Source organism: Dama dama, chromosome 29, assembly GCF_033118175.1.
Source record: "Dama dama isolate Ldn47 chromosome 29, ASM3311817v1, whole genome shotgun sequence".
NCBI classification, from domain to species: domain Eukaryota; kingdom Metazoa; phylum Chordata; class Mammalia; order Artiodactyla; family Cervidae; genus Dama; species Dama dama.
Window position 1 is genome coordinate 64,495,473 of NC_083709.1, and position 23,907 is coordinate 64,519,379.

A 23,907-nucleotide genomic window follows, 5' to 3' on the forward strand; every position below is an offset into this window, starting at 1 on the left:
ATACAATAAACAGAGTGGGTGACCAAAGGATGTGTGTTTCTTGTTATACTTCAGGTTCTTGAGAGTGAGGCATTATGTAAACACACTTAGAAGGAAACTTTTATTTAACCATAGCCATTGGATAACTTATCACAACATTACAGTTTGTGTTAAAATTGTGAAAAACATGTTCATTATGGTGAATGGACAGCTGGTTATCTACTACTGTCTTAACCAACAAAGACTGTTTCTTAAATGTTTGGGAAACTAATAGGGTTCTTCCCATTTCCAATAAAGTTATTTATCACTCATGATACTTGAAGTTTTACTATTACAGAATCATAAAGACTTTGGGGTCTTTAAGAGTCCTCTTTGAAAGTGTAACTACCTAATTGAGGGTAAGATATATATCAACATTTACCAACTTCTGTCTTTGAGTTATCTCTCATTGGGGATTCAAATATAAAGGAACTATATCTATTGGGGATAAAGCAGGGGCATTGGTGACGTAGAAGTGAAGTTTACCAGATGGCTAGTCCCTCAGTTTTGCTTCCATTGTCACCTTCAGAAATTGTTTTGTAAATGATGGCAATGATGGTGCTACTCACTGTAGCTGAGTCTATGTGGACTTTGCTTTCACAATAAAACAGAGAATCCTTTTCCTCATAACCTCTGGGACACTGAAGTTTAATAGTATCATGAGGGACAGTGCAATGAACTTTGGGGGATAAGTTGCTCTGTCACACAAGCTGAGCCAATGGCACTATCTGCCAAAGCCTTTGTGTTTCAATGGACTTCTCAAATCTATTCTTCAGAAACAAGTTCTTTTTGTAAGACCAGAATTTCATTAGAACATCAGTGACCCTGATAGTAAAACAGTGCTTTCTGATCTTTCGTCAAATTTTCCAGACTTCTTTATTTGCCCCACTGCTCAATACATTTCTAGTTGCTGGAGGGGACATGAATGAGAAAGAGAGCCTTTGTTGAGATTTTGGGGTGAGGGTGGTTTTTCCAGAATATTTCATGATGATTTGAAAAGTTAAGAACTCTGTGCATGACAGGGATACATTTCCATTGAACACATTCTATAAGACTTTTCTTATTTCCCTCTAGGGCTTTCTCCACTCTGCCTAGTAGATTTCTACAACATCATTTTCTTATTTAGGAATTGTTCTTCACCGAATGAATTATGAACTATGGAAAATCTTATATTAAAAATATTTTTAAATGAATAAAGTCATTCTGTTATTCAATATAACTGCTTTATTCTCTAACATGTTAATAAGAGATGCCATAGATCTTACTGGTAGTTTTAATTCAAAAGAATCATCACTAAGGAATAAGATTCTGATTGTTGAAGCAATCACACTAAATAAAGACCAATAAACCTTTTTTTTTTTTTTTTTAATTCTTCTTATGAGAGATGCTCATCTCAGGTCCTAATCTGTCTAAAAGAGTCTAAGTCAGGGAGCAGCAAAGTATAGGCCAAACCTGAACAATAGCACCCCCCCTCCCTTTTTTGTAAATAAATTTTTATCGGAACATAGTCACATCCATCTGTTTAAGTACTGTTTTGCTGCTTTTGTGCTGCAACAGCAGAGCTGAGTAGTTACAACAGAGAATATATGGCCCACAGAGCTGAAAATATTCACTCTCTGGCCTTCATTAAAAAAAGTTTGCCAACCCTGGTCTAAGATATGTTTCTGTAGATCCTTTGACTATCACTAAAGCTACAAGTTCCTTGAAAACCCAGACCAAATATGATTTCTCTTTGTCTCTTCAGTGTCTGTCACACTATTATACTGGAAAGAAGTGCTCAAGTTCAGGATAAATGAAAGTAACTGAATCCATCTGTATAAATACTCATGTTCCCCTTCAACTCCCAATCTTAAAGAATGTGGGAAAGAACCATTTAAAACCAAGTATAGAGAGATTTCCTATCAAGACAATTTGGGGTTTATTTTTTAGGAAACCTGCATCAATTGGGCAAACTCTGATCTTTAGTTTAGTTCAGTTCAGTCGCTCAGTCATGTCCGACTCTGCAATCCCATGGACTGGAGCACTCTAGGCCTCCCTGTCCATTATCAACTCCCGGAGTTTACTCAAACTCATGTCCATTTAGTTGGTGATGCCATCCAACCATCTCATCCTCTGTCTTCCCCTTCTCCTCCTGCCCTCAATCTTTCCCAGTATCAGGGTCTTTGCAAATGAGTCAGTTCTTCACATCAGGCGGCCAAAGTATGGGAGTTTCAACTTCAGCCATCAGTCCTTCCAATGAATATTCAGGACTGATTTCTTTTAGGATGGACTGGTTGGATCTCCTTGCAGTCCGAGGGACTCTCAAGCATCTTCTCCAATACCACAGTTCAAAAGCATCAATTCTTCGGTGCTCAGCTTTCTTTACAGTCCAACTCTCACATCCATACATGACTACTGAAAAAGCCATAGCCTTGACTAGATGGACCCTTATTGGCAAAGTAATGTCTCTGCTTTTTAATATACTGTCTAGGGTGGTCATAGCTTTTTTTCCAAGGAGAAAGTGTCTTTTAATTTCATTGCTGCAGTCACCATCTGCAGTGCTTTTGGAGCCCCCCAAATTAAAGTCTGCCACTGTTTCCACTGTTTTCCCATCTATTTGCCATGAAGTGATGGAACTGGATGCCATGATCTTAGTTTTCTGAATGTTGAGCTTTAAGCCAAATTTTTCTTCTTTGCTTTCTGCCATAAGGGTGGTGTCATCTGCATCTTGTAGGTTATTGATATTTCTCCTGGCAATCTTGATTCCAGCTTGTGCTTCTTCCAGCCCAGCATTTCTCATGATGTACTCTGCATATAAGTTAAATAAGCACAGTGACAACACACAGCCTTGACGTACTCCTTTTCCTATTTGGAATTTGGAACTCTGATCTTGGTGCCCTGTAAAGAGTTGCTACTTTTCTTAGTCTAGCAATCCAGAAATGGGAAGGCAGGGAAGGATCAATGCAACTTTTCTGCCCCAGGAGAACTTCCATTCCTTAGTGATTTCCCCAAGTACTTGCAAGGATGTCTTAGTGTCAGGTGCTAGGTGTCTTGGCCATGAAATAGCTAAGAGGGCATGCTGGGGATATTTGTATTCCCCGCTCACTTGTCCCAGCAGGTAGATTCTGTTTTAACATTTGGTACTATGTGAAAAAGCAGGCTTGAGGGAAGTAAATGTAGCTTGCTCTCTGTTCTCTTTTACCTTTGTTTGAATGCTCTTGGTTGACTTCCCTACATATGTAAATTGGGAAAATGACTAGAATGTAGTTTTTTAAAAAAGTTCACAGATCTGATCTTATTTGAATAGGCATTGGAAAAGACTCGGGAAAATACTTTTGGCTACTTTCCTTAATAATCAAGCCAGAGAGCAAATATGTACTAAGTCTATTACCACTCTGCCCCTTCTCACCCTTCTACTGGAAGACATCACTAATAGATCACTGTGCTCTTTCAGAGAGCCTCAGAATCCTTCTTAATATGGTCCAAGAAGCCACCACCAATTAGTCAGAATTGGAATATGGGATGGAACCTTACTTTCCAAAGCTGTTTTTATATATGTTGGATCTGGTTTGATCCAGCCAGTCCATCCTAAAGGAAATCAGTCCTGAATATTCATTGGAAGGACTGATGCTGAAGCTGAAACTCCAAAACTTTGGCTACCTGGTGCGAAGAACTGACTCATTTGCAAAGACCCTGATGCTGGGAAAGATTGAAGGCAGGAGGAGAAGGGGACAACAGAGGATGAGATGGTTGGATGGCATCACCAACTCAATGGACATGAGTTTGAGTAAACTCTGGGAGTTGGTAATGGACAGGGAGGCCTGGAGTGCTCCAGTCCATGGGGTTGCAAAGAATCGGACACGACTGAGTGACTGAACTGAACTGAACTGAAATATGAGACTCTTATTTCTTCCTTAGCTCCTCATGTGGTAATTGATCCAGGTCTTGAAGGTAGTAACTGAGGAGGCCTGGCAAACCAAGGCATTCTCAGCAGAGTGCAGAACACAAAGATATGAGTGATCAGATGGAGTAAAGCAGTGTGTGCACTGGAAAGTCACATGAAATGAAGTTGGAGCAGGAAAGAGGATCCAGATTTAGGTGGACATTGCAATCCAGGCCAAGATGTTTGAATGTGATTTGTAAAAGCAGTGTTCCCAAAGGACAGTCAATGTTCTCCAGAGAAACAAAATCAATAGGATAGAGTACACACACACACACACAGGAGTGAGGATTTATTTTAAAGAATTAGCTCTTGCGATTTGTGGAAGCTGCCAAGTTCAAAAATTGCAGAGCAGGCCAGCAGGCTGGAAATTCCAGCAGGAGCTGATGTTGAGGTCTTGAATCTGAAGCCAGTCTGAAGGCCAAATTCCTTCTTTGGAGGACCTGTCTTCTCTCAAGTCTTTCAGTTAATTGGGTGTGCCCCCCATACATTATGGAAAGTCATCAGCTTTACTCAAAGTATAGTGATTTAAATGTTAATCACATCTTTAAAAGCCACTATAACGGTAAACTGATATTTATCCAAACAGCGGGATACCATACCCCAGCCAAGTTGACATATTAAAATTAATCATCACAGTCAGCATAGATAATCTTCAGTGGTAGACAGATTTGTGTTTTTAAATTTGTATTATACATTTAAATCTCTTTTACAGAAAACTTCTGATTTCATAGAAATTATTAGTTAGAACAAAGGTAAATTTATTTAAGTAAAACAGAGTTGATTTAAAGAAAATTATTAAATATTGGGGTATAGATGGTCTATGAATATGGTGAGCATATGAAGGTTGTATTGAAATGATTGACAATGGAAAACAAAAGACTTGCTATACTCCTGCAACAAGGAAATGTCAGAAGGACATGGAGTTTTAGGAAGATTAATTCTGTGTCCATGAACAAAGGCCAAAGATAGATAAAAGTTCATCAACAAATAACAGATGTGAAAATGTTTGCTTTTGCCATAGTAAAAATAATGCATCTTTCAATCTCTTGTTCTTTAAAAGAAATTGGTTATGCTACACTCTTTTTTACAAATAGAAGTTTTAAATTTTATGTAATCTGAGCAGTTGTCTTTTATGATTTCTTAAATGGATTTTAAACTTAAGAAGTCATCCATGATTTTAAATTCACAGATCTAAAACCCTTGTTTGAGTGGGCACTTGGGAAAGGATGTTTTAAAAAATTTAACTTTTTAATGTATCTGAGATTTATTTTGTTATACATTATGAAAGGTGGTTCTAATTAATTTTATTTTGTAAAAAAGTCTTACCTAGTTATTCCCAAACAAGTTAATGAATAGTTCTTCCTTTCTAGTGATGTCACTTTTGTTTCCTAGCAAATTCTTGTATGGAAAAAAAAAATCAATTCTGGACTATCTAGTGTGTATTCTGTGTATTTATATTTTTTCTTCTTTCAGTAGAGTCTTATTTTAATTATCATAGCCTTATTTTTTTTCACCATAGAGAGTTTATTTTCCATATAAAAGGGCAGAAGCTGGCATATAAACAAGAGCAAAGAACGGAATTCACGTGGGAGACAATGACAGTGACTTGAGGCTGAGAGTGGTGAAGTCTGGTCCTAGGGAAGAACTGGAGGTTGTCATGAAGAGATGGGGTCAGATCCAGGACCTGTCCTGCAGGCAGAGACAATGAGATGTATTGATGCCAAAATGTATGGAACATAGCAAAAGCATTTTTAAAAGAGGTTTCTCATCAAAAATGCTAACTAATCTTGGAGAGTCTCCTGGAGAGGCAGGGGGTGGAGGCGGGTGGCAACTACAACTCACCAGGACACAGACGCTGGTGGCAGCCACCCTTGAAGCTCCCTCCACCACGTGGACACTGGTGCTGGTCGTGGTGGGCATCACTGCAGAAACCTCCTTCCAGCTCAGCCTTACGATATAGTTAAAAATCTTGTGTGGCTAGTCCCATTCATGTTCTTCATTCAAAAATTTCTTTGATAAACATTTTTTTTCTTCCTGACAACATCAGAATCTAGTCAGATTCTCTGAAATTTTTATAAAATATTTATTGGACTTTTGTAAATCATCATAAGGGTTGTAATGAGTTTGTGTATATTTCATTTATGTATGAGTTTATGTCCACTTTCAATTAACTTTTGATGTTTGTGACAATAGAATTTAGAGTCAACAAATTAGTCTAAAATAATGACAAAGACATTTTAATCTCAGTTGTCTCCTTTACTTGAGCAATTAATAGCCAATTGAATTTAATCCCCTTTCATTTTTGCACCTAAATATCTGGTGGAAATGTAATCCAACAATCAAAGATCCAATGACTGGCTTCAAGGAGCAGAATAATAGAAACAATGATAAATATTGTCAGTGAATGGATTTAGAAACTCTTGAAGTGTAATTCACATTTCAACTTTTATTTAAAATTTCACTTTAATTCCTTAGTATTTTAAATGGAAACCCATGATCCCCTTGAGCAAGATTTTCCACCTTGTATGTTTATAATTTTTTTCTCTTATTTCCTTTGCCCCCTTCATGATTGTGTTATCTGTACAGCAAGTTCTTCTGACCCTGGCTAATTCTTGGTACCCTCGAAATTCTCCTGACAGCAGACAGCAGTGATCAGACAGGTTGAATGATTCAATGGAAATTTAATCTGATCTCATTTTAGCCACAAGAAGCAACCTGCTGTGAACTAGAATTGTAATGCTGGAAATTATCTGATTCCTGCAGGCCTCTCTTCCTTCTCTGCCCTGGTGAATGACTGCTAAAGGAATTTAAAGCATGTAAAACACGATAAATGTTGATTTGTTGCCTTGGCCTTCTTGCAGGTAAAATTAAAGAGGAGTATCACAGATTCTAGATTTTATTTATAAGGACAAAACATTTAAATGTACTCAGTTAAGTTGCTTTTTGAGGCAGTAATGTGCTATTTCCTTTAAATTAGACTTCCAGATTTGAACCCATTTTGAAAAACAACACAAAACGAAATAACAACCAAAACAAAGAAATCTCTGTCAATAGAACATGTTAGCTGCAAAGACTGATGCCCTGAAAGAGAGTTGACAAGATGCGATTGGTCAGTTCAGTGATCTGAAGGGGAGGCATCCTTTTTTTTTTTTTTTTTTTTTTTTTTAAGAGTTAAAATAGGACTTTATTAATTTTTTTCTTTAGCCATGCCCCATAACTCCCCATGGGCCCTTAATATTTTCTTAAACTTTGGTTTCTATAATTGTGATTTAAGATGCATGAAACTAAGATATTTTTATAGTGCTTTCCTCTCAGTTATGAGGGATTCCTGGGGGGCATGGTCTTTTTTTTGTGTGTGTATTTCTTTTTTTTTTTTTTTCCAGTGGGTTTTGTCATACATTGATATGAATCAGCCATGGAGGCATCCTTTATTTGTGGCTGGCTAGGGAAGGCCAGTTACAATGTAGAAAAGCTAAGAAATGATAGGGAGAGTGGAGAAACAAGCAGGAAAAGAGTGAAATACTGAACTTAAGAAAAGCATAAGGTACAGATGAATCAGTAACTTTTAGAGTTGATTGGACCAAAGTTTAAGAAGATTGTGGTGACCACTGTTACATTGTTGACCCCCAATGGTCCACATCTCCCAATATTTGCCTTTGTATAGTTCTCTCTCTTTGAACCTGAGTTGTGACTGTGATTTATTTTAATTAACTGGAAGTGGCAGAGTGATGCGGTGTTAGTTCTTGTTCTAAGCCTTAAGCAGTTTGTATTTTGTTCTCTTCAGAGCCATGATCTGCTTTACAAAATTCTGTTTGCCTGCTAGAGCTATGTGGAGAGGCCATTGGAGAAGCCACATAAGAAGGAGAGGCCCTGAGAGAAAAGCCTGGTCATCCCAGCATCCCAGCCAAGTCCAGGTCCCTGATGACCTACCAGCTGGATAATCCACATGAGCAGCCATTGGCAAGATCAACAGAAGAGTCACCCAACTAAGCCCAGCCCAGACTGCAGAATTATGAGCAGATAAAATGTCCATTGTTTTGAGCCACTAAGTTTTGGGGTGATTTGTTATATAGCAAAATATAGTTGCTGGCATGATAATCAAGAGTCAGGGATCAAGACCCAGTGACTCTGCTCTCTGAGACAGCATCTTGGGGACTGAAGATGCATGCCTAGGACCAAAGCAAGTTTGGATCAAATCCTTTACTTTATCACTTTTTAGCTTTTATGGCCTTGGACAAGTTATTTAATCTTTCTGGGGCTCAGTCTTGTTATCTGTGAAGTGAGAGAAATATTTCTTCTCTCACAAGATAGTTAAGAAATGAACGAAAGTTTGGGTAACAAATGAAGTACCCACCAAATCTTAGTTCTATTCCATTTCTTTGCTAACTCCCTCACTCTACACCCACACTGAGGGATAAAAGTGATCCAAACTACATTAACTACTTAGGGTAACCATGTGATCTACTAAAGGCAGTTCTCTTCTGCATTGTGTATGTATATTTGATGAACAGTCATTGTGTTTATATGATCAAGAAGTAAACACCTTAATTACAGGTGATGGATTTTTTAACTGATAGCAGGCTTGGGAGGCATTGCTGGAGTCAATGTGTATTTGCGTCCATGTCCCATACCACCTACACCTGCTCCTCTGGAATACTACAGCTGTTTATTAGACTAAGCTGGGGTCATAAAGGAATGTTGAAGTTACATTCAGCTTACTCTATTACAGAAGGCATGAAGGCATATGTTGTATTTCCATTTGGTTTTCACAAAGAAGCATTAGCATGTCAGTTGCTTGTGAAGTTCACTTAGGCAAAAGTTACAGATTTCTGAGGTAGTACTGGATAAAATTTGGTGTTTGTTGAGTCCTTATCTTCATACTAAAAAGGAAAAAGCCCTATAATGTCTAAATTATGTGCAGATACCAAGTTTCAAAGTCTTCCAAGAGAAAACACACACATACACACACATACAAAAGAAAGGATTAAGGAAAAAAGAAATAAACCTGCTCTGGGCTCAGTTTCCAACTTTTAAAATGAGAAAGCCAGACTAGAAGGTTCTCCAAGGTCACTTCCAGATCTGAGTGTTAGCAGACATCTCAAATCCTGTGCATGTATTAGCCCTTTGTGAGATTAAAAACACAGGTTGTTCTCCAGCAAAACTTTAATTGCAAAGCTTTAATTAGGAAAAAAAATCAAAATACTCATTCAGATTATGCTTTTTAAATTTTATTTTTAATTGCACTTTTACTGTTTCCATTTTATTTTAAAGGAGAGATGAGAACTGCAATTTGCCAAATTGCCACACACGTTTCCTTGCCATACAACTGCCCTAGCAAGTTAACTTAAAACAATTTTCTAAAATGCATTTTTAATGAGAAACTGAGACCCCTGAAATTTGTCTTAAACACTTTTTTTTCCCCTTCAGACCTCTTATAGGGTTGTAGAGTTTCCATACCTCAGTGCCAAGAGCATGGCAGAGAAATTTGGCTCAGCTTAGTAATTACCTTGTGTTAGTCTAGCTCAAAGTTGTTTTTCTTTTAATGGTTAAAGAGAGCCATTCGAATGCTTTGATTCTAGTAATAAAAGTCCCAATGGGCAGGATAGGTGAATGCCCATGTAATGTTTAGCCTATTAAAATGGCCATATCCAACGCTTATGCAGACTAAATGTTGCTAGGACAGGTCAACATAGAAAAAAATATGAGAAAATAAGAGAACTAAAGTAAGTACGGGGAGTGTCCTTCCTCTCTCCAAATGAGATCCCACAATTATAATGGACATTTATTTTTGCCTTCTTTCATGGCGAGAGGGAAGGATCTCCCCAAAGCCTCCCTCTGTGCTTCCAGAATGCTGTCACCTACAGGCTTCACAGTAGCGCCCTCTACCTGAGAGCACAGACTGTCTTTGGTGAAGGACCGGTTTGTTTTGTCTCCCACACACCCATCCACGGAGGACTGGCACTTGTGTAAAATACAATGAAAATGAATCACTGGAAAAGTGACTTTCAAACAATGACATATAAAATATATGCCTCAATTTTTTTTATTATTAGATTTAATTACTCTGTCAAATTGTAATAAGTTTAGCCATTCTCAGTTTCTATAGTCATCTTGTTGCAGATGGTAACAAAAATGTGGAAACAGGCACTGGTCCATACTTTGAGTAGCACTGACCTAGACTAGGCCAGTAGTATTCTTTGATTCCCACTAATTATTTCAGGGTTTTTATGACCTGAAAGTGTGAAGGTGTTAATTGATCAACCGTGTCTGATTATTTGCAACCCCATGGACTGTAGCCTGCCAGGCTCCTCTGTCCATAGGATTCTCCAGACAAGAATACTGGAATGGGTAGTCATTCCCTTCTTCAGGGGATCTTCCCCACCCAGGGATGGAACCTGGGTCTCCTGCACTGCAAGAAGATTCTTCACCGTCTAAGCCACCAGGGAAGCCCCTGGTGACCTGAGCTGATCCCAGTCACTTGAATGTTTGGGATTTAATTGAGAAACTGGGACAATTCTGTTTTCCCTGGCTGGATACCACCTTGAGACTACAAGAGAAGGGATCAATACCATGAAAGCAGAACCAAGAGATAGTGAGTCAGAAGATGAATCTGCTCCTGTGTTGTGGAGAAACAGAAGCCAATAAATGAAAATTTTTTCTTAAGCTAGAATTCAGGTTTTCTATTATCTGCAAGAGAAAGAGTGCCATATGATAGAGTGATTGATATGCATATTTCCCTCTAACTCTCAGTCAGCTTTCTAAAACAGAGATCTGGGAAAACCATTCTTCTGGTTATGAAAACCTTAGCTTCCCACTGCCTTGATACAGAATTTCAGCTTCTTAAACCATCATTTAAAGTCTTTCACAATTGAGTACCCTTCTTTTTCAGCTTTTTTTTTTTTTTTTTGCTACTCTCATCCTCAAACACATGCCTGATGCTTTAGTGTGACCAGATATGCACTTTTATATATGTTATAGGTCTACATGTTCCCTTTGGCTGAATTGCATTTTCTCTTCCTACACCTTTTTCTGTTTTTCTAAGGATAGAAGCTTGAGAACATTAGGTATTCATTACTTTTAAATGTTAAGCACTATGCATCACCACCATTCCTGCTGATTCAAGGGCTAATTCTGAGAGTGTTGGCATAAGGGCACCATGACATTTGATGAAAACTGCATCTAGACCCCAAAGATTTCATTTCATAAGGAGTCTGACATGGTTATATTACCAAAATCTCAGAAAAACAACAAACTTAGATAAAGTGTGAGTTTAAGTTATGGCAAAAATAAATAAGAAATGAAAACATACATTTGCACCAGAATGTGTACACATGTTCAGTCAGTTCAGTTGCTCAGTCATGTCCAACTCTTTGCAACCCCATGAACTGCAGCACGCCAGGCCTCCCTGTCCATCACCAACTCCTGAAGTCCACCCAAACCCATGTCCATTGAGTCAGTGATGCCATCTGACCATCTTATCCTCTGTTGTCCCTTCTCCTCCTGCCCTCAATCTTTCCCAGCATCAGGGTCTTTTCCAATGAGTCAGCTCTTTGCATCAGGTGGCCAAAGTATTGGAGTTTCAGCTTCAACATCAGTCCTTCCAATGAACACCCAGGACTGATCTCCTTTAGGATGGACTGATTGGATCTCCTTGCAGTCCAAGGGACTCTCAAGAGTCTTCTGCAACACCACGGTTCAAAAGCATCAATTCTTCGGTGCTCAGCTTTCTTTATAGTCCAACTCTCATATCCATACATGACCACTGGAAAAACCATAACCTTGACTAGACAGACCTTTGTTGACAAAGTAATGTCTCTGCTTTTTAATATGCTGTCTAGGCCTTAGGAAGCATCACTATGAACAAAGCTAGTGGAGGTGATGGAACTCGAGTTGAGCTATTTCAAATCCTAAAAGATGATGCTGTGAAAGTGTTGCACTCAATATGCCAGCAAATTTGGAAAACCCAGCAGTGGCCACAGGACTGGAAAAGGTCAGTTTTCATTCCAATCCCAAAGAAAGACAAAGCCAAAGAATACTCAAACTACCGCACAACTGCACTCATCTCTCATGCTATCAAAGTTATGCTCAAAAGTCTCCAAACCAGGCTTCAACAATATATGAACCATGAACTTCCAGATGTTCAGCATGGATGTAGAAAAGGCAGAGGAACCAGAGATCAAATTGCCAACATCTGTTGGATCATCGAAAAAGCAAGAGAGTTCCAGAAAAACATCTATTTCTGCTTCATTGACTATGCCAAAGCCTTTGACTGTGTGGGTTACAACGAACTGTGGAAAATTCTTAAAGAGCTGGGAATACCAGACCACCTGACCTGCCTCCTGAGAAATCTATATGCAGGTCACGAAGCAACAGTTAGAACTGCACATGACTGAGCCACTGAACTGAGGACTGGGGAGAGTGATGAGATTGAAGGGTGAAGGCTAAGTGTAGCAGAGTTTCTTTTTTAGAGTGATAATGATAAAAATGTTCTCAAATTGATTGTAATGATGGATGCACAGCATTGTGAATATACTAAGTATTGAACTGTACACTTTAATGGGTGAGTTATGTGGTATGTGAACTCCACCTCAATAATGTGGTCTTTAAAAAGAGTTTAGAGGAGCTATATTCATAAGTGTCAAAACTGAGAAGAAACAAGATGTCCAAGGTGAATGGATAAATCAACTGTAGTACACCCAGGTAATTGAATAGTATTAAGCACAAAAAGAAATGAGCTATTAAGTCCCAAAAATACATGCAGGAAGCTTAAATGCATATTACTAAGTGAAAGAAGCCAATTTGAAAAGGCTACATGCACACTATATGATTTCAACTATATGACATTCTGGAAAAGGCAAAACTCTGGAGACAGTAAAAAGGTTGGTGGTTGCCAGGATGGGGTGAACAGGCAGAGCATAGAGGATTTCTAGGGCAGTGAAACTACTCTGTATGATACTGCAGTGGAGGATACATGTCATTAGACACTTGTCTAAACTCCTGCAAACTATGGGCTCTGGGTGATAATGATGTGTCAGTGTAGGTTTGGTTGGAACAAATGTCCCACTCTGGTGCTGGAAGTTGATAGTGGGAGAGGCTGTGTGTGTGGGTGGAGGGGTATGTGGAGGGTCAGATCACATATGGGAACTCTGTTTTCTGCTCAAATTTGCTATGAACCTTAAACTGCTCTAAGAAATAAAAGCCTAAAGGAAGAAGAAAAGGAGGATGAGGAGAAATGGGGTAAAGAACAGAAAGAAGGCCAGGGGAAGGAGGGAAAGGAGGAGGCGGTGACCTCACAAGGCCCATCTCAGTTGGCACCAACTCTGAAATTTTCCCTGCCTCTTCTTGTTTCCCTCCTGGTGGAAGAATTAATTGCTCTCTTATCTGTATTTTTATTATGTTCTTAAAAAAACCCATTTATTTGGCTGTGCTGGGTCTTAGTTGTGACACACAGGATCTTTAGTTGTAGCATGCGAACTCTTAGTTGCAGCATTTGGGATCTAGTTTCCCTGACCAGGGATAGAACCTGAGCCCCTACATGGTGAGCTCAGAGTCTTAGCCAGCTGACCACCAGGGAAGTACCTCATTGTGTTCTTATTCTAGTTCTTTTATCATATCACTTTATTATAGTTGTTTTCAGGTCTTACTTACTGAACTCTGACCAGTCTGAGGGCAGAGGCAATGACTCATTTTCTTGATATTTCTACTAGAAATACTACAAGAGTTCAATGAGAGTATGGTGTGTTTATGAATGAAGAACATCTTAAAGCTACTGATTTAAGTGCAGTTTTAAAGGATCCTTCCCTAGAATCTGTTTTTTCTTCAGGCTTTTTTGTAACCTAAAGATAACTCCCTCCATCCCTGGGACAGTGACCAGGATGTGAGTGAGAGTTCTGAGGGCACGTGACAATCCTAAACGAATGACTTATGACTACTGAGTCTCCTCCAATAGCAGCACGTTATTCTAGTGGAGTTTTTGGAAAATACTCCTCCTTGGGGATAACATAACTATGTGCAGCCTGAAATCTGGGAGCAGGCTTCTGTCTGTGCAGGTCAACTGGGAAGATGTCATTGGGTAGAGAGGAGAAGATCTCACTCTACTGAAAGTCAGCACTGCCACCTCGGGATGGCTACCTGAAATGCTCTAGCGAGAGCTTTATTACAAGGGTTTGGTGTTAGATAATGGCCAAAATGTATGAAATGTGTTCCTGGGAGGAAGGACATTTAAAATTTTTATTTCTTACCATGAGTCATATGAAATAGAATTCTTGAAAGCAGGTTTTGAGAGGACAATATAGTAAACCTATCAAGATACTGGTGCTAAGAATGAAAAGGAAAAGGTACATAAGAGGGGATAGGGTGCCAAATATAGTTTTCTTTCCAAATTTGGCAACATTTCATGGACAAAGTGAATATTCTCAGTCACATAACCAGCTTTAATTTTAGGACGAGGGAATATTTTTTATTTTAAGAAGTCACTTATTTCTCCTTTTTAAAACAGAAGCATCGGGAAGGTGAGGAATTTGGTAGTCAGGGCTCTACTACTTACTTGCTGAATGATCTAGGGATGTCACTTCCCCCTCTGAGCTTCAATTTTTTCATTGATAAAATGGCACAATAGTACCTGTTCTGTTTATATCACAGGATGTTTGTGAAAATCCACTGAGATCACTGAATGCAAAATGTTTTATAACTTAGACAAATTTATAATTGATGTTAGTCTAAGAAGGATAAGTGCTATAAACCTCTTCTACTAAATATCAACAGAGTTTATTTATGGTTGGTACAAAAAGTTAAAAACAAACTTAAAAAACATTGTACATTTAATCCTTTGTTTCTTTAAATTTTGAAGGATTCTGAAAAGGAATCATTAACATTTTGGGAAAAGCCTTTTTACTGAAATTTCTTGTAGGTATAACATAAGGCATACAAATGTATGTAGGAATACCTCGGCAACAGGTGCTCCTTTAGAATAGAAAAGTTCTTCTTTAACCATCTTCTCAAAGAATCATTAATTTGTATCAGAAAACTGAAGAGGGTAGGCATGCAAGGATACTTTCCTAAGAAGCATATGTCTGGGCAGCTACCACCCACAGCATCTGTCCCTTCTCTGATCTATTCCAGAAATCACTTGGCAATTCACAAATGCCATGGGGACCTCATCTGGGCAGTTATGTAAATTTTGACCTGTAGTAGGGCTTTTCCCTAAAATTGTACCATGATGTCCTTAAGGACTAAGACCGGGACTTATAGGTACTTGTGTCTCCTAGTTTCCAGTAGTAAATATTTATTAAATGAAAACTAGACTGAGGCTGCATATCAAGGCGAGGAGGAAGTAGCCCCTCTTTGCAGATTTTATACTCAGGGCAGGTTACCTGTTCCTGCATAATTGAAAGAAGATTCTGCAGGTTTGAAGGTTGTCTCACCCCTTCACAGGAGATCAAGTAACTGTGTCAGGCCATGGGTGTTAAATAAAGGGCATCACAGTTTAAGAAAGACGTGAGAAATCAGGAGACAGTTCGTTCAGAGGACAGCTGTTATGAAGATAAAGAGATTAGAAAGGAAGATGTAGAAAGAGGGGAAGGAAATACTGGTATTATTTAAACCTGACAAGAGAAGCCTGAAAAAAACATGGTTAGTTGTTGATTTTCAACATATATGGGGATGCTTAAATAGAACAGAGCTTCTCAATCATTATGTGTATGTGTGTGGTGGGGGGGGAAGGCACTCTTAGGAAAAGATTATATTTACAGGGCCCACAAAGATAATCAGGTAAGGCTTGATTCTGCCCTAAGTTTTGATCCTCCTAGGTCCCACCCTGTCACTAGGGGACTTAGAGTGTAACCTGTATCACCATTCTGACAGAATGTTTGTGTCCCACCAAATTCATATGTTGAAATCCTACACCCAATATGATGGCATTAGTAGATGAGGCCTTTGGGAGGTGATTTGATCCTAACAGTGGAGGCTTCATGAATGGAATTAGTGCTCTTCTTATAAAAGAGACCTTACAGAGCTCTCTTACTGTTTCTGAAATGCAAGCTTGCAGGGAGATGACAGCTGTATATGAACCAGGAAGTGGGTCTCACCAGACACAGAATCTGCTGTTGCCTTCATTTTGAACTCTCTAGCTTTCAGAACTATGAGAAATAAGTATGTGTTGTTTAAGCACAAAATCAAATGTATTTTGTTACGGTTGCCCAAACTGACTAGGACAGGGGTTTGTATACATGTTAGGAAATTGATGTAGAGTGCAGGACTGTTTGTATTTTAGGTAGAGTAAAAAAAAAGTAGAGTTAAAATAAAAGATGAAAGACTGAAGTGAAGAAACACTTTATTCTTAGATTTGATACCAATACCAGGTTGGCTTGTCAAAGGCTGTGTGTGTGTGTGTGTGTGTGTGTGTGTCTAGCATGTCCTAAAAATCTTTATGCAGCTTAAGCTTTACTAACTTCAGAAAAATAACTGCTACAGACTTATCCTCAAGATCATGAGAAAGTTTATTTACATTTATCTTATAGGGACTAGTTTTGTGAATATTGAATGATGAATTATTCATTTTAATTATTTGAGTCACACCCCACTGACTCAAGATGGTAAAGGCTGACTGAAACAAAAAGCAAATTTTCCCATTCAACATTCACAAAACTAGATAAAAGAACTTTTAAGTTCTATATCTGGGTTCCTGTAGCAAAAATATTCTGTAGGAAAGAAGGATTTAAGGACATATATGATCCTGAGGCTTCCCTGGTAGCTCAGTTGGTAAAGAATCCACCTGCAATGCAGGAGACCCTGGTTTGATTCCTGGGTCGGGAAGACCTGCTGCAGAAGGGATAGGCTACCCACTCCAGTATTCTTGGGTTTCCCTGGTGGCTCAGCTCGTAAAGAATCCGTCTGCAATGTGGGAGACCTGGGTTTGATCCCTGGGTTGGGAAGATCTGTTGGAGAAGGGAAAGGCTACCCACTCCAGTATTCTGGCCTGGAGAATTGCATGGACTGTCACAAAGAGTTGGACACAACTGAGTGACATTTATTATTATTATGATGATCCTGAGTGTAAATGTGTACAAGCAAAAATTCCAGACAGTATTTTAAGGCAGTGGAACTGGTGAGACCCAAGTCAAGTTTCTCAAACAGTAAAGGGAACCTAGGTAATATCTGGGTTATGGATGGGAAAGGCGGAAAATTTCATTAATGTGAATATATGAAGCCATGAAAGGATGAAGTTGGAAAATACAATGGCAGGGTAGGGCAGAGGGACCTGGAAGGCCCAGGAGGGGTGGGGTTGTCTGCTAGGCTGGTGGATGGGGGAGGGGCTGTGGATGCATTCTCTTCATGTTGTCCCCTCCCCCACCCTCAGAAGCCCTTTGTGACTCTTCAGTTCTCAGTGATGCAGGCCTGGGACTATAGTCAAGTGACTGCACTTCCAGCGCTCAGTAATCTCAGGCAGCCTTGTGATTCAGACAATGGAATTCAGAAAATGGAATGTTCTCTCATTTTTGAATAGCCCCACTGACCCATGTCTGAGCTTTGGCTCCACCTCCTTCGATATTGACTCTGACCTCCTTTTCCTGTGTGGGCTGGGGTTGCTCCTTCTGTTCCTGTGGTACCTGGTGGGGCTTCCATGTTTACCAACCTTCTGTAAAATCAAAGGCATCCAAAAGGTAAGGAAGTAACCCTGGGTGCACCCCCAACAGAGAGAGATTCTTTATTGCTGTTTCCATTTCTATTCCACATTTTAAGATGAGTTTGGTTGGGTCAGAGAGACACCTAAGATGGGAATTTCAAGGAGAGGATAAAACTAGGCGGGCCAGTGGTTCAGGGAGCACTAGGCTTTCGTTTGAAGCCCACAGACCAGCTGAATGTTTGGAGGATTCTAGGAGAAAATCCCAGACAGTAATTCTGTGGCCCTGGGCTGGGTTATTTAGAGAGTTTTGGATCTCTGCAGGAGAACAGAGTTCCCCATTGCTTGATCATGAGTTACCTTCTCACGTCAGGCATCACTTGACCAAGTCTTCCTTTGTGCTGAGCTGGTCAGGGCAGCAGTGCTGAGCCTCTGAGAGCCTCCAGCGCAGAGGCTGGAGGCTGAGTTTTCAGGACCCAAGGTCCTATTTGAGGGACACAGACGTCGACTGTAGCCTCAGAAGCTATGCCCTCCTTGGGCAGGTGACTTCTGACTGAAACGATCAAGGGAGGACTTCAGAGGCAAAAGTCTTTCTTTGGGTTTTTGTTAAGGAAAAAAAAAGTTGAAAACATTTTAAACCTTTAAAATTGACAAAAGGAAGGAACACAAAGATCTATTAAGTAGAGTCATATTATTCCTGGATAATGAATATCTGAGTTTCCTAGAGAGGACTGAGAGAAATGGGCCCCAGCCCTTCATTCTTTTCTTTCTGTTCTCAGCATCAGGGCAGAACCAGGAGGAGAAGGAAAGGTGGCACACTGGCAGGTAAGGTCCTGCCTGTTTCAGCGGATCTCTCCAAGGGTGACCCTTCCTGCCTTTTCCCTGAGATCCCAGGTCCCTGATCTCTGACGACATCAGTGGCTAGATACCGTTTCTCTCAGAAACCAGAGGTATCTGGGGAGAGGCTCATGGGGAGGCAGTCCAAGACTTAGACACTTCTCAGATTCCCTGTTTTTCTCATGGCTTGGCATGAAGCCGTGATGGACCTGGGCAATGGGTGTTTCCCCACAGGTGGCCATGTGAGATGTCAAGAGTCAGAACTTCTGTGTCCTGACTTTGTGTAAGTCCTCTGACTTCCTGGATGATCAGACTGCTCTCTGAGGCCACACTGCTGTCTGTGTTTCACATGGTGGTTTTGAGCATCACATGAGATATAAGGCATGTGAAGGTACTCAACAAGTGAAGCAACATACATATAAAATAATTGACCATTTGATCTCATCTACTAATTCTTGGGTCTTTCAGAGTCTAATATCCCAAGGGTTTCCCATAAGGGGACTCTTATATTATACCTATGCTACCTTCCTTACATGTAACCCACTCTCCTGGTTTCTCAGGTTGGAGATTTCACCAGATAGAAACAGAGGAAAAAACGAAGCTGATTTCTATTCTGAAAAGGTGACTAGTCTTTCCCCTTCTTTCCTGATCCCCCGCTTAGCATGTTCTCTGCAATTCCTGGGATTCAGGACAACCTACTGTAGTCACGGGAGGGGGTAGCATAGGAATGAGTATGTGATGAAGACCTTAAGGTGAGGGTTATTGAGCATGTTGTGAAGTCATGGATGTGGGGCAATGTAAAGGGGCAGCAGGCTCCAGCCCACCCCTGCCAGGCCAGCAGGTCCCCCTTTCCTTATTCTGGTCCTGGTTGCATCTTTGTACTTCCTGTCTTCTGCAGCCCCCTGGGCCAGCATGATGATACCATCCGCTTTCGTCAGCTCTTATGTCCAGATCCCTTCTGTGAGGTGTGTAACAATGCAACTGCTGAGGTCAAGCTGCTGTTCCCGGAGGCCCTGGAAGATTCTGCTTCCTCTATGTCCCCTTTGGCTTCCGCAGCTCCTGTGGCCGATTCATCATTGACTCTGTCCCCTGCCTTCTCAGCAGTCTCTCCAGGAGATCTACTACCAGCCTCTCTGCCTGAGCCTTCCCCATTGCCCCCCTCCATTCTTCCACCTAGCTCCATGACCCCCTTAGCTGACTTTTTTTCACCCTTACCACTGGGTCACACTCTGGCATTAGAGCCTTTTACGTCCTTGGATTCTGAATTCCCAGTAGATTATTCCTCACCCCAACCCCTTGCCTTTTCCCCTCTCCTACCACATGGCACGCAGACAGCAGACCCTGTTCTCTCACCAGAGGCCACTTTGTCTCTGAATACCATCCTTTCCCTTGACCCCACCCTTTCCCATGATATCAACCGCTTATCAGATTTGTCCCAGGCAATGAATCCCACCCTGTCTGTTTTACCACAGCCAGATTGCACTTTAACTGTCACTCAGTCTAAATCAATTGCCATCTTACTGACACCTGTTCCTGAGAATTTGCCTACAGAAAGCCCTGGCATGCTGTCCACTTATGTCCCCAAACTCACAGGCATTGATCATTCAAGACTGTCAATTTCGGACTTCTCCTGGTGGCAAGCTCATGCCAAAGACTTAATCCCTTCCACATTGGCACAATGTGATTTCAATCAAGAGTTTCTTGCCCTCCACTCTTCAGAGGCCTCTTTTGGGGGAGACCCTGCAGCCAACCTCATAGAACCTAGTAATTTCTTAAGTCTCAGCCCTGATGTCCTGGCACTCCTGGAGAGACAAGTACAAAAGAGGAGTGATTTCCTGATGTGGAAAGAAAAGGAAAAGAGAAAAGATTCTTTTCCAGAACAATTGAGGCCAGACTATCAACTAAATTCCTCAGGGATAATGTTTGAGTCAGTTGCTGATAAGCCTGTGCATCAACAACCTCCATATCCTAAGACCTTGAAGGACCAATTACAGCAAAAACCTACGCAGCTCTTCTGGGGTCTCCCATCTCTACACAGCGAGTCTTTGCCCTCTGCTGTTCATGTCTCCAGTGACAGTTCCTCAAACTTTATTTTCAATAGAAACTCAAATGCCTCTACAGGCCAAGAATCCCCAGGACTTCCCCATCCCCGACCTCTGTCCTTGCCTGAGATTCAGCCTGAACCCTTGCCTCAAACCCTGCCTCAATCTCAGCCCCTACCTCTCACTCAGGTTCAGTCCCAAGCTGATCCAAAATCCCCACTCCTGGTCACACCACCTGGCCCTCTACCCCAGATTAGGATCTGTGGAGTGTATTTCCATAGACCTCAGAATGAATCAGAATCTCTCTCCTCAAGTGAAATTCAACAGCTGGAATGGAACGTGTTGCAGAAACAACAGGAAAGTTTGTGGGGTTTACCCTCTGTGATCCAAAGATCTCGGGAAGACTTTTGTCCTTTAGCTCCTAACACTTCTCACCACCAGCACCCTCAGGCCCATGTTTCAGTCTCCGTCCTTCCTGGGGAGTTTGCTCTCAGCAATGAACTTCGGAAGAAACTAGAGCATCACCTTCGAAAGAGGCTCATTCAACACCGGTGGGGCCTGCCCCGGAGAATCAGAGAGTCTGTGTCACTGATGTTGCCTCCAACTGGTTTTTTAGAGGCATCTAAGTCAGAGAGCAGTGATGGAATCTCACTGATCTCTGTGTTTAAGGGTCAGAGTAGCAAACGAGTAAATGTTGAATTGAGTCAACCTGGAAGCTTCCAAGAGAGAAGCTCGGACATGCTCCAGCTAGAGAAAGATGTGGGGAAAGATCAGGAACATAGCCAAGAGAATGGTCAGAAAGATCACCTGTTAAAAGACCCAAATAGCTCTTCTGATAAGGATCTGGGGTATGGCTCTGAGAAAAACATGAACAGTCAGATAGTGAGTTTCTCAGAGAAAAATTTAAGGGTGTCAGCAGAGAGTCTACAACTTGAAAATGTCCTAAAAGTACATTTGAGTAAGAAGTTTGAGGAAATAAATGAGGGTCGACTCCCTGGGACTGTGCATAGTTCATGGCATGCCGTCAAGCAAACATTGATTCTTTCTGTGAAATCCCACACTGAAATAAAAGAGAGAAGCTTGCCATCACCAGTGGGTGAGTCCTACTCCCTGAATACCTTCCAGGACCTGACTTTTGTTGATCCCAGCGCACAGCAGATGCTGGAAGCACATATTAAAAGGTTTCGTATGAGGATGCTGTGGGGCCTTCCTTCCAAGGTCCTTGAATCCATACACATTTTTAAACTGAAAGATGCCTCATCCCAGTCCTTGTCCCATGCCAGCTTTCCCTCCTCAACCAATGCGATTTCTGAGGCAGACTCCAAATCTGGGAGCTCCAAGTCCTTTAGAAGAAGCTCTAAATCTTTCCATGGAGACGAAGTTGGAACAACCAATTCAGCCCCTGTCCTGGGTCACTCTCTCCCTGCCACCTCACCTGTGGAGAAAGGAGGAAAGAGGGTCCTAAGACAAACACACTCTTCTGTCAACTATGGGCTTGCAGAGGATGTTCAGAAAATTAAGGATCCCAGACAGATTCGTCGGCCTGTCTCACTCTGCATCACAGGGAGAGGAAGTCATAGACAGACACAACTAGCTGATAGATATCCCCGAAAGCCTCTTGCAAAGCAAGTTGGAGCCAGATATGAGCCAAAGTATAAGAGTGTGAGTTCCAGTGATAAAGGAAAAATGCAACAGGGCAAAAAGGTGGAGAAGTCAGAACCTGTTTCTATGACCAAATTGTCTAGGGAGATATTCAGGGCTGAGGAGCTTGACACTCTTCAATTAAAAACTAATGACATGTTGACAACCAACAAGTCAGGGAGCTCCCAAATAACAAATGTGAATGAGAATAAAGTAGAAACTACTGTGACCACTGAAAGCCCCCAACCCAAACTACCAGTTCCCCAAGATCCTAAATGCTTATCCCTTAAAGAACAACTGTTTGATGAGTTAAAGTTTAGATTGGAGAAGAGGGAGCATAGCCAAGCTCAAGGCCAACCCATGGACATGTCTCTTGCTTCAGATAACTTGACTCACAAGGCCTCACTGACTCCTGCCCCGGGTGTCCCAGGTGGGGACACAGGAGAGTCCCAGGTGCTGCATGTTCATGTGGAGGACAGAGGAATCAGGATGGAACAACAGCAGGAACCTTGGGTCCCTAAGCATGGCTTCCAGAGGGGCCAGGATAAGAATTTCCCACCAACTGTGAAGACAGTGAGCTCCCCAGGGTGCAGAGCAGAAGAGCTAGGTGGAGGGGATGCAGGGCTGGGGACATCCCAGCTTAGGAGGAAGAGTTTCCCTCCTCAGGAGACAGTTCTAGAGGAGATGCTTGTGAGCAAGTCTTCCCAGACCCTTTCAAAGAAAGGACAGCCTCTTCCTGAAGGCCATATCAGAAAAAGAATGAAGCACTTTTTGCAGTGGCTGTATCCTGGGGAAAAATGCAAAAGGCAAGAAGATCCCCAGGAAAAGGGAAGCCCTATACCAAGCGCACAGAGCAGAGGCTTAGCTAAAAGCAGAGCTGCCGTTACTGGGTCAACAGAGGCTCAGAAAATCGTGACAGACATCGGGAAGTTCCTAGAGGAGAAACTGGGCTATCGGCATGCATTAGATGCCACCAGCTCTCAAGAGGACCCCCCTTCCCCGGTGCACTTTGAGCAATCTCAACAAAAGGCTGGAGTACAGGTCCACACAGAGCCTGTCCGGGGACATCCTTTCAACTCCAAGGCTCCCTCTAAAGTGACAAATACCAAGTCCTGCCACCAAGAAGCGATCTTGGCTGGCCAGAGCTATCCTCCAAGTACAAGACAGATCAGAAGCAAGAAAAGACAGCCCCAGAAAGCTGTGGCATTTAAGGACCAGCAAGTGTGTCAGAAACATCCCCCACCAGGGCCCCAGAGGGAGCCTGGGCCCCACCCAAGCCCCACCCACAGGTGTCAAGCGGGCCAGGCCCGTCCAGCTGCGCCCGCCACTGCTGAAGGCACTGTGTTCAGAGATCTGTCTCTACTGTTTAGACAGAAAACACTTCTCCAGAATTTCCAAGGAGGAAAACTTCCCATCCAAAAATAATTCCTTCCTTGTGGAGAATGTTGATCCTCCCCAATAAATGTTTCTCTAATAGTAAGATGTCTTTTCTGTGTACTGTGTTGAGGGCACGGGTTTGGGTAACTCAGGGATTATATGTAAGGGAGGAATATAGTTTAGCTCTTACTTACTGCTTCCTTTGGCTTTGGCTCAAAGGTGACCAGTCCTCTGGAGTTCTTGTTGAGAAATAGATACCATGTGCCCCCCATCCCCGCCCTCTGCAAAAGATCATTTCCTCCTTGATTATGTTTGAGGAGATGGGCTTTGTCTCCTGCCTCTTAGCTTAGCCTTAAATAAAATATATAGCAGCCCACACACCTCCCTCATTGAATGTTTTACATCCTTTAAAGAAGTAGGAAAGATAGGTCTTCTATATCTGAAGAGCC

At 41.4% G+C, this 23,907-nt stretch overlaps 1 protein-coding gene across 1 annotated transcript; it reads left to right on the forward strand.

Moving 5' to 3' along the window:
- Nucleotides 1-17,403: 17,403 nt before the first annotated feature.
- LOC133048772 (spermatogenesis-associated protein 31D4-like) lies at nt 17,404-23,506 on the forward strand. The gene is made up of 2 exons (XM_061132532.1): nt 17,404-17,601; nt 19,202-23,506. Exons 1-2 carry the CDS (start codon nt 17,404-17,406, stop codon nt 23,504-23,506), a joined length of 4,503 nt encoding a protein of 1,500 aa, XP_060988515.1.
- Nucleotides 23,507-23,907: the final 401 nt, after the last annotated feature.

Excerpts from the sequence above, each read along its gene's own strand:
- LOC133048772 (XM_061132532.1), top strand. The coding sequence starts at position 17,404 with ATGGAATTCAGAAAATGGAATGTTCTCTCATTTTTGAATAGCCCCACT. Across the intron at positions 17,602-19,201 it reads AAATCAAAGGCATCCAAAAG|GGGCAGCAGGCTCCAGCCCA; the intron begins GTAAGGAAGTAA and ends GGCAATGTAAAG.